We start from the raw sequence: 9264 nt of genomic DNA, 5'->3' as shown, positions 1-9264 counted from the left end.
GCAGAGTTGGCAGTGGAGCTCCCCAGGCTTATGGTTCTGGGGGACTTTAACCTGCCTTCTCTGGGCCTGAAGTTGGAGGTGGCCTGGGAGTTCATGGCCACCACGGCAGCCATGGACCTGGTCCAGCTCATTTGACAGCCCAACGCAGAGGAGGCCACACGTTGGATCTGGTCTTTGTCTTGGGGCAGTGGTGAGGCGATCTGGGGTGTGGGGACAAGATCACTCCCTCTTGGTCCTGGAGTTCTCTGCAGCTGCCCCCACTGCAGGGAGGCTGGGCCCGTTTGATCGGTCTGCCCCAATGGCTGATGGACCCAGCAGGGTTTCAGAGGGAGCTTGGGTTATTCCTGAGGCTCCGGAGCACGATTTGGCTGAGTCGCGGCCTGGGATGAGCATGTGATGAGGGCCGTGGATCAGATGGCGCCTGTGCGGGCTCTCTGGGGTTGCGGATCCAGTAAGGCCCCTTGGTATACGGCAGGGTTCCAGGAAATGAAACGACACAAGAGATGCCTAGAGCACCCCTGGAGGAAGACGAGGGATGAAGCTGACCGAGCCTTCATCAGGACTTACTTTGGTGGTAAGAGCAGCAAAGCACGCTCACTTCTCCGCTCTTTTTGTGTCTGCATATGGCTGGCCAGCAGCCCTGTTTCGGGTGACCAGGGCTCTCCTGGGTGGGTGGGGAGCCGGGGAGCCCTTGCAGGGTCTCTGTGCGGACTATTCTAGGCATCCGTTGGATAAGGTCGCTCGACTTCGTTCGGAGTTGAACTCTGGCCGGGCAAATCCAGCGGCTGAGGCACATGCTGGCTCAGTTGTCCGGGAAGAGTCTGAGCCGGCCAGTCCTGAGGAAGTGGACAGGGTCCTCACTGCTGTGAGCTCTGCCCCTGTAGTCTGGACCCCTGCCCCTCCTGGCCGATTCAGGCCTCCCGGGTGGTGGCATGTGGTTGGGTCCAAGCGGTGGGAAATGGCTCCTTGCGGCAGGGGGTGCTTCTGCCGGCCTTGAAAGAGGCGGTGGTTTGCCCCCTCCTTGATTTGGATAACTTCTGACCTTTTTAGGGAAGGTTGTCCAGAGGGCTGTTGAGAGCTCCCAGCTACGAGGGCCTTGGACGCAGCAGATTATCCGGACCTCTTCAGTCAGGGCTCAGGCCGGGCTATAGCGCCGAGACAGCATCGGTCGCACTGGTGGATGACCCTTGGAGGGCTCGGGATGGGGGTGGCGTGTCCATCCTGGCCCTTCCGGATCTCTCGGCGGCCTTCGATACCTGGTATCTCGCTGGACCGGCTCCAGGGATTGAGAGCGGGGGACTGTTTTACAGCACTTCTCCTGCTTTCTCCGTGGGTGGTATTAGTCAGTGCTAGTGGGGGGGGGGGAGGTCCAGCCCTAGGGCCCTATTATGTGGGGGCCTCAGGGCTCAGGTCTCTCTCCCCTCCTATCCTCCTATTTAACATCTCTATGAGGCCACCGGGAGAGGTCATCCGCTGGCATGGGTTCAGTATCATCGGCATGCTGATGATACCCAGGTGTGCATCTCTGCCCCATGCAGGGCGGGTGGTGCTGCTCAGTGCCTGGAGACTGTAAGGGCCTGGGTGGGGAGAAGCCAGCTGTGGCTCAACCCTAGCAAGGTGGAGTGGTTGTGGGTCTTTGCCCCCCCCGCCGGGGTCAGAAGAGTTGACATCTCTGATTCTGGATGTCCCTGATGTCCACGCTGGTGTGGTCACGGACCTTGAGCCAGACATCCTAGAGAGTGAAGTCAAGTGGGCCTTAGGAAGCATTGCTAACAACAAAGCTAGTGGAGATGACAGTATTCCAGCTGAGTTATTTAAAAAACTAAACAATGATGGTGTTAAAGTGCTGCACTCAATATGCCAGCAAGTTTGGAAAACGCAACAGTGGCCACGGGATTGGAAAAGGTCAGTTTACGTTCCAATTCCAAAGAAGGGCAATGCCAAAGAATGCTCAAACTACCGCACAATTGCACTCATTTCACATGCTAGCAAGGTTATGCTCAAAATCCTACAAGCTAGGCTTCAGCAGTACGTGAACCGAGAACTACCGGATGTACAAGCTGGGTTTCGAAGAGGCAGAAGCACTAGAGATCAAATCACCAACATTCGCTGGATCATGGAGAAAGCACGAGAGTTCCAGAAAAACATCTACTTCTGCTTCATTGACTATGCAAAAGCCTTTGATTGTGTGGATCACAACAAACTCTGGCAAATTCTTAAAGAGATGGGGGTACCAGACCACCTTACCTGTCTCCTGAGAAATCTGTATGCGGGCCAAGAAGCAACAGTTAGAACCGGTCACGGAACAACCGATTGGTTCAAAATAGGGAAAGGTGCACGACAAGGCTGTATACTGTCACCCTGCTTATTTAACCTATATGCAGAGTGCATCATGAGAAATGCCAGGCTGGAAGAATCACAAGCCGGAATTAAGATTGCAGGGAGAATCATCAACAACCTCAGATATGCGGACGATACCACCCTAATGGCAGAAAGTGAAGAAGAACTAAAGAGCCTCTTGATGAGGGTGAAAGAGGAGAGTGCGAAAGCTGGCTTGAAACTCAACATTAAAAAAACTAAGATCATGGCATCTGGACCCATCAATTCCTGGCAAATAGAAGGGGTAGAAATGGAAGCAGTAACAGACTTCATTTATTTGGGCTCCAAGATCACCACAGACGGAGACTGCAGCCATGAAATTAAAAGATGCTTGCTCCTTGGGAGGAAAGCCATGGCAAGCCTAGATAGCATATTAAAAAGCAGAGACGTCACCTTGCCGACAAAGATCCGCATAGTCAAAGCTATGGTTTTTCCAGTAGTAATGTATGGCTGTGAGAGCTGGACCATAAAGAAGGCTGAGCGCCGAAGAATTGATGCCTTTGAACTGTGGTGCTGGAGAAGACTCTTGAGAGTCCCCTGGACTGCTAGGAGGTCAAACCAGTCAATCTTAAAGGAAATCAACCCTGATTGCTCATTGGAAGGATCGATAATGAAGCTCACGCTCAGATACTTTGGTCACCTAATGCGAAGAGAGGACTCTTTGGAGAAGATCCTGATGCTGGGAAAGATGGAAGGCCAAAGGAGAAGGGGATGGCAGAGGATGAGATGGTTAGAGAGCATCACTGAAGCAATGAGCATGAAACTGAGCAAACTCAGGGAGGCAGTGAAGGACAGGAAGGCCTGGCGCAATATGGTTCAAGGGGTCACGAAGAGTCGGACACGACTTAACGACTAAACCACAACAAAACACTCCCCCGTAGAGATCTGGTGCATAATTTGGGGGTCCCTTTGGACTCACAGCTCCTGCTGGAAAAGCAGGTGGCAGCGGTGGCCAGGGGGCCTTTGCACAAATCCATCTTGTGCACCAATTGTGCCCATTCCTGGGCTGGGAGGCCTTGCTCAATCACCCATGTCTTAGTCACCTCCCATTTATCTATTTTAAATACTGTTGCTCTGTAGTGAGATGGGCAGTGACAAATTTGAAAAATAAATAAATAAATAAATAAATAAATAAATAAACAAACAAATAAATTTGGATTACCGCAATATGTTCTACACGGGGCTGCCCTTGAAGACCACCTGGAAGCTGCAACTGGTCCAAAATGCGGTGGCAGGTGCAGTTTTGGATGGCCCGTGGTTCACCAGAGTAATACCGCTGCTCCGCGAGCTGCACTGGCTCCCAGTTGCTTTCTGGGTGCAATTCAAGGTGCTGGTTATCACCTTTAAACCCAGGGCCAGGTTACTTGCAGGACTGCTTCTCCCTGAGGGTGTCTGCCTGCCCTACCAGGTTAGATAGGGTGGGCGTGCTCCAGGTCCCCTCCCTTAAATCTTGTCATCTGATGGGACCTCGGAGGCGCGCCTTCTCGGTGGCCGCCCCAGTCCTTTGGAACAGGCTCCCTCCTGAGATCCGGGGGACCCCTACCCTCTTAGCCTTCTGGAGGGCTGTGAAGGCCTGGCTCTGCCCGCAGGCATTGGGCGAGGATGGGGGTTGAGCTGCGAGGATGTCTGGTCTGGCGCCTGGGGGGAAAGGCACTTCTGCTTTAAACTATTTTATGGATCACTGTGAGCTGCCTAGAGTCATTGCACGAGATAGGCGGCCACAGAAGTCCTGCAAATAAATAAATCAACCTTGAGCATTCAGGGACAGGGGTTGAAAACAAAAAGAGACTCCTTGGAGCCTCAGCAGTCCAAACCAGGCACTCAAAGTAACACTCAAAATAAAGTACCTAACCAAGGAGGTCAGTGGGTCTGGCAGCAGCAGTTGGAGGCTTGTTCTCCTGCACTTGCACCCGCTGGCTCAATAACTTCCCAGCCTCAACTGACCCCCTCCTTCCCTCCGAGGAGCCAGCTCTCTCTTCTGCCTGGGCAATGAGCTGAGTGCCAGCCAACCAGCATAGAATGGGGTGGGCTGGGGGAGCTGGGGTACACAGGTACCTTGATAATTACACAGGTAATCCAGCCTCCCCCACCTGCCCTGTCATGCTCAAGACCCATAACCCTGTTCCAACAAACAGAAAACAGGCTCATCCCCACGCCTGGGAGAGCACCCAGGTCTTTAGTGCTTTGCAGAAAGCAAACGGGTCAGGGCCCTACAAATCTCAGAGGGATGCTGTTCTGGAGTTATGACCCTAACCCTAACCCTGGCATGGTAACAGAGAAGGCCTGCTTCCTGGGTCCCACCAGATGGCACGGAGGACCCAGGAGCAGGCTCCGTGTCAGAGCTGGTGGGATGGGCCGTTCTGCAAATCTCCTGTTCTGGTGCCGTGAAGGGTTAGCGTTAAAGGCACTGGACTAGGAGCAGGGAGACCTCAGTTCTAGAAAGGGAATGCCGATGGAGCCGAGGTGCCGCCAAGGCTCCAGTGGCTAAATGGGCTGGACTGGAGGCCACGGTAAGGACCGGCATCTTTGCACGGGGTCCCTTTGCTTGGAATCCTCAGCGATTATGTGCCTGGATTAACTATAATCCACGGAGGAGGTAAGTGCTCAAGCACTCTGACCAGCGGCAACTTTTCGGATCCTCGGGCTTTTATCAACAGTTTTCCACGTTGTGGTTCAGCTGCATCTTCCAGAAGAAAATGGGGATTTGCACCAAGAAAGGGACGCAACAACCAAGAGCCATTTTTCTGTTTATTTTTGAAATGTTTATTTCACGCAGTGCTTGCAGTCTTGGGACGTGTGCAATGCCACAGACCTATCCAGTGTTTGAAACAGACTCACCCAGCACTGAAAACACAGTTCGCTGTCAGGGCACTGAAGGGTTATTTTAAAACTGCTGGCTCAGAAAGCGGGCCGACACTTTCAGCATCTACTGCCATCTCTTTCCCCTCGACTGTTTCCACAAAGCGCCGCTCCCACCCTGACCGTTCACGGGGACAAGGCCGATGGGCAAGAACGGAGCAATCTGGCCCGTCCTTTTCCTCAAGGGACGAACGGGGAGTGCACAAAGGGCCTGGCGTGAATTGGCAGCAGGACTCCTCCTCGCGACAGCCAGCACGCCCTCCTTTTTGGCACGGCTCTTTCCCTTTCACTTCCCACCCAGAGAAGGGAAATGCGCAACTGCTTTAGTCCATCCCAGTGACCGTCTTTCCGATCTCGGGGTCTTCCCATCCCCCAGACTTTCTGCATCCAATTTACAAAGCAAGCCAGGCTGATCTGGGCTGTGACTGCGCTGGACATCAGGGTGGGGCAAGCACAGGTTAAGCTCGCCAGAGCTTGCCGAAAGGGGGGAGCCGCCCGGCACTTGCCCTCGCCGGCCAGCAGCTGAGCCCCCAAACTGTCAGGGTGTCAGCACCCGCTTGCCAGGGGGCACCAAGAGGCCCCTTCCACGTCCATGTGCCTGCCCCTTCCCCCTTCGGGCCAAAGACTTGTGTTCTCAGAGCGCCCCTGCTTGCCACGGTGGCCGACCTCCATCGCCCTCCATGCTTGCCATGCTGGCCTGCAGCTGTTCTCCCTTTGGGTCTTCCTCCCCACTACCCCAGGCCAGTGCACAGCTGCAGTGGGGTCCCCGGAGGCAGGAGTGGGGGAGCCGAGGATCTCTCCCTATAGGAGCACAGCCGCCCTTTCGAGAGCGAAGCAGCCTTTGCCACCCGGAAGGCAGCCACAGGTCTACAGGAGCAGGCGCAGGAGCAGCAGCAGGAGCAGCAGCGAGACCAGGGAGTCCCCGGACACTGGGGGAGGAAGCCAGGCTAGCCGGCCATAGCCACAGCAGAGCAGGAAGGAGTGGGGAGCGAAAGAGGGGCAGGGCAGGGCCAGGCTAGCCATGGGGAGCAAAAGGGGCAGGAGAGCGGAGAGGCAGCTACAGCACAGTGCAGGATGGACAGGCGGAGCTGTCCCTCAGAAACATTTCCTCCGTGTACCATCCCCTGAGTATGTCGATCATACTCAGCAGGGCGTTCACCTGCGCAGCTCCTTCCTCAGCTCCTGCTTTATTGTTGAAAGCAAGGTACCGATTTCCAGCCATCTCAATTATGTCCTTCAGCTCTGCCCCTGCGCGGGCCATGAAGTCCCCGAGCCCCACCCCTTCCTCGGCTAATTTGTCTTTGTGAGTGAACACAACGATCAGGAAATGCCTTCCTTCCTTCCAGAACAGCTTTTTAACCTGCTGAATAGTCTCTTTCGTTTCTGAGGTGACCTTGCCCAGCTTGATGACCAGGATGATCGCGTGGGGCCCAGGATGGAGAAAGTGGACACACCTGACAACGTCTTTCTGCACGAAACTCCTCCTGGTGTCAAAAAAGCCGGGAGTGTCGACAACGACAATTCGCCTTCCATTTCTTTCCCCTTGCTCCCTTTGAAGGTCGGGCGTTGTTGAGGAGGGCAAGCAGCTGGTTTTGAAGACCTTCCTCCCCAGGATGGTGTTTCCCGTGGCGCTTTTCCCCCAGCCTGTCCGGCCGATGACGAGGATCCTCACTTCCTCTCCTGTGTGGGACAAGCCAGGCAGGGCTGTGCTAAATCTCTGCTCCACGGGCAGGGGCCTGGAGAGCTCTTCCCAAACGCCCGGCCCAGGGGACTGGCCTCTGCCCTGGGGGGTGAGACCCGTTCTTCTGTGCTCGAGGGCAGCTCACAGGGGAAACCCAGGCCTCAGCCGTCCTGGCAAGCAGTGGCAGGAGGAATGGACAGGGTCGACGCAGGCCAGGGGAAAGCTGGCCCCATGGGCAGGGGCCTCGTGGGCTGGGAGGAACCCGGCTTGACGGCACCTGCTGCCAGTGCGGAGCTGGCATCCGAGCCACTGTGGCCAGGAGAGGCGGACTCTCCATCTGGGGCTCTGGGGCCTCATCTGAGGCCCCCCCTTTCTCCCCATTCGAGCTTTCCCAGGGCAGATCTGCTCTGGCTACAGCCCGAGGCAAGGAGGGGAGAGCGGGGGGCAACAGGGTCTGTGTTCAGGGGGCTCCTAAAACGGGGGCAGGGAGCGGCTTGCCCTTCAAGAGAAGGCTTTGTGCTCCACCCAGGGTGGCGTTTGAAGCGGAGAGAAGGAAAGGGAATGAGCAGACCTGCGGGTTCTCCTCCGTGAAGCAGATTCTCTGACATGCTCTCCTCCTCCGAAGCGGAAGGATGGCGTTCGATCAAGTTTTTCCTGGCTGAGGGATACCAAGAGCAGGAGGTGAAAGGCTGGGACCGTGAATCTCCCCAGCAAGAGCGGCCCTGCCCAGGCCCAGATCCTGCACACGTCCTCCGAGAGCTTTACCTTGGGGTGGACATTCAGCACACACCCGCCCCATCTCCGGGGCTCAGCAGAACGGCTGGCAGTGCCCGTTTCCTGAAAGGCTGGTCTGGGCCTCCGCCCTGAGCCTAACCGACAGGGTGTCTCGCTTCATGGAGGCACTCAGCCACAGGGAGGCTGCTTCGGCCAGGCCAGGCGCAGCTTTGCCTTGCGGACTCCTGCCTGGGTGCAACTCCTCAGGGCCCCACGGCAGCCTCGCCCCCCCCCCCGCCGAGCCAGGAGCACCAGGTGGGCCCAGCAGCGCCCCCCTCCTCTCTCCCCTTGGCTGCCCATCCAGGCTCAGGACCAGCCTGCTCTCTGTGCCAGCCTGAATACCAAGGGGCCGGTCCTCAGGGTAGCCAGCCGCTTCTGGGGTGCCTGCCCTCACTGTGCTGGGCCTGAGGATCTGCCCTATACCCTCTTCTGCTCTGCAGCCCCTCTTCTCTCCCAGCTCAGTCAGGGGCCCTGAATGGGGGGGGCTCCTGGATCCCGGAGCAAAGGAGGAGGCAAGGGAAGAGGAAGGCAGGGCAGGGCAGGGGAGGGGAGGGCCCCCCGGATCTTTTGCCCATTGTGCCCCAGATCTCACCGCGGGGGAGATCACCTACCGGCGCCGCTACTTCCCTCCGCCTGGCTCAAGCCTCTGCGCCTCGCTCCGACTGAGGCTGCAGACCTCTGCGTGGTTCTTAAGAGCAGGAGAAACCCGCTTTCGCTTTCAGGCAGCGACTGCAACGGAGCGAGTTCCGTCGAGAGCAGCCTGTGATTTCCCCACTTGGGGCAGCACAGCCTGAAAGTTTGGCGAGGGGCGGGCGGGGCTCCTGGAGGGCGTTATTCCTCCCAGGAACTGCCGCCGCCCGCTATCCTCACACCCAGGTGCACCCTGGTTCTGGAAGGCAAACGCGGGGGGGCCTTTTCAAGACCCAAGTGGGGCAGGGAGAGAGTGAAAGTGGGGAGAGCAGACCGGATGGCCCTGTTCACTCAGCGCGCTGACACCTGCCGTCATGGCCAGCACTGCCGTGCCAGGCCAGTGAGCTGCGCTCCGGCTGGGATCCCGCGCACAGACCCAGATGCCGCCGCGCCGTTCCAGGCAGGCAATTCACCAGGAAGAGACTCCTGCCAGTCACGTCGCTCCCATCGTGCTCCTGCACACCCGCTGTCGGGGGGGGGGGTGTTCCGAGACTCGCCCCCCGCACACGCACTTCCTCCATGCAGTATTCTCTCCGTGGACTCCGCAGTTCAACCCTGAGCCACACAGATTGTCTTCGAGGGGTTGGGAACGCTTCACCGAAACGGCTCTCGAGGAGACGCGAAGGGACCGGCGCTGCCCCGGCCTGAAAAAGAGGAGCCGCTCGACCGCCCAGTGGAGGGCACTCCAGGGAGGGGGCAATTGCCCCTCTTGGAGAGCCCCCTACCCCGAGAGCAGCGGCGAGCGGCGGCAGGGGAGTCTCGTGGCAGAGGCCCCCTCTAGCGCTAGCTCTCCTCCGCCTCCTCCCCTGCCCGACGTCGGGGCTCTTGCCCCCCCCCCCGGCGGCCAGCGAGGCGGGGAGGGGAGGGCGCAGGCAGCGCGA

The 9264-nt window shown here is 57.6% G+C and overlaps 1 protein-coding gene across 1 annotated transcript; it reads right to left on the bottom strand.

The window, feature by feature from the left end:
• Positions 1-5093: 5093 nt before the first annotated feature.
• Positions 5094-8297, bottom strand: LOC103050538 (GTPase IMAP family member 9-like). The gene is made up of 3 exons (XM_025177561.2): positions 7685-8297; positions 7491-7577; positions 5094-6918 (listed from the first exon to the last, which is right to left on the bottom strand). Exons 1-3 carry the CDS (start codon positions 7716-7718, stop codon positions 6296-6298), a joined length of 744 nt encoding a protein of 247 aa, XP_025033329.2. The 5' UTR covers positions 7719-8297; the 3' UTR covers positions 5094-6295.
• Between the last annotated feature and the right edge of the window lie 967 nt (positions 8298-9264).

This window comes from Python bivittatus, unplaced genomic scaffold (assembly GCF_059951505.1).
Source record: "Python bivittatus isolate LINGU-HERP-01145 unplaced genomic scaffold, Pbiv_v1 ctg000610_np1212, whole genome shotgun sequence".
NCBI lineage: Eukaryota > Metazoa > Chordata > Lepidosauria > Squamata > Pythonidae > Python > Python bivittatus.
The sequence above is the reverse complement of the archived record's forward strand: the minus strand, read 5'-3'. Positions and strand labels throughout refer to the sequence as shown.

Coding starts and splice junctions, on each gene's coding strand:
- LOC103050538 (XM_025177561.2), bottom strand. CDS start 7,718: ATGGGGCGGGTGTGTGCTGAATGTCCACCCCAAG. Junction 7,578..7,684: donor TGCTGAATGTCCACCCCAAG/GTAAAGCTCTCG, acceptor GGTATCCCTCAG/CCAGGAAAAACTTGATCGAA. Junction 6,919..7,490: donor TCACGGAGGAGAACCCGCAG/GTCTGCTCATTC, acceptor TGTCCCACACAG/GAGAGGAAGTGAGGATCCTC.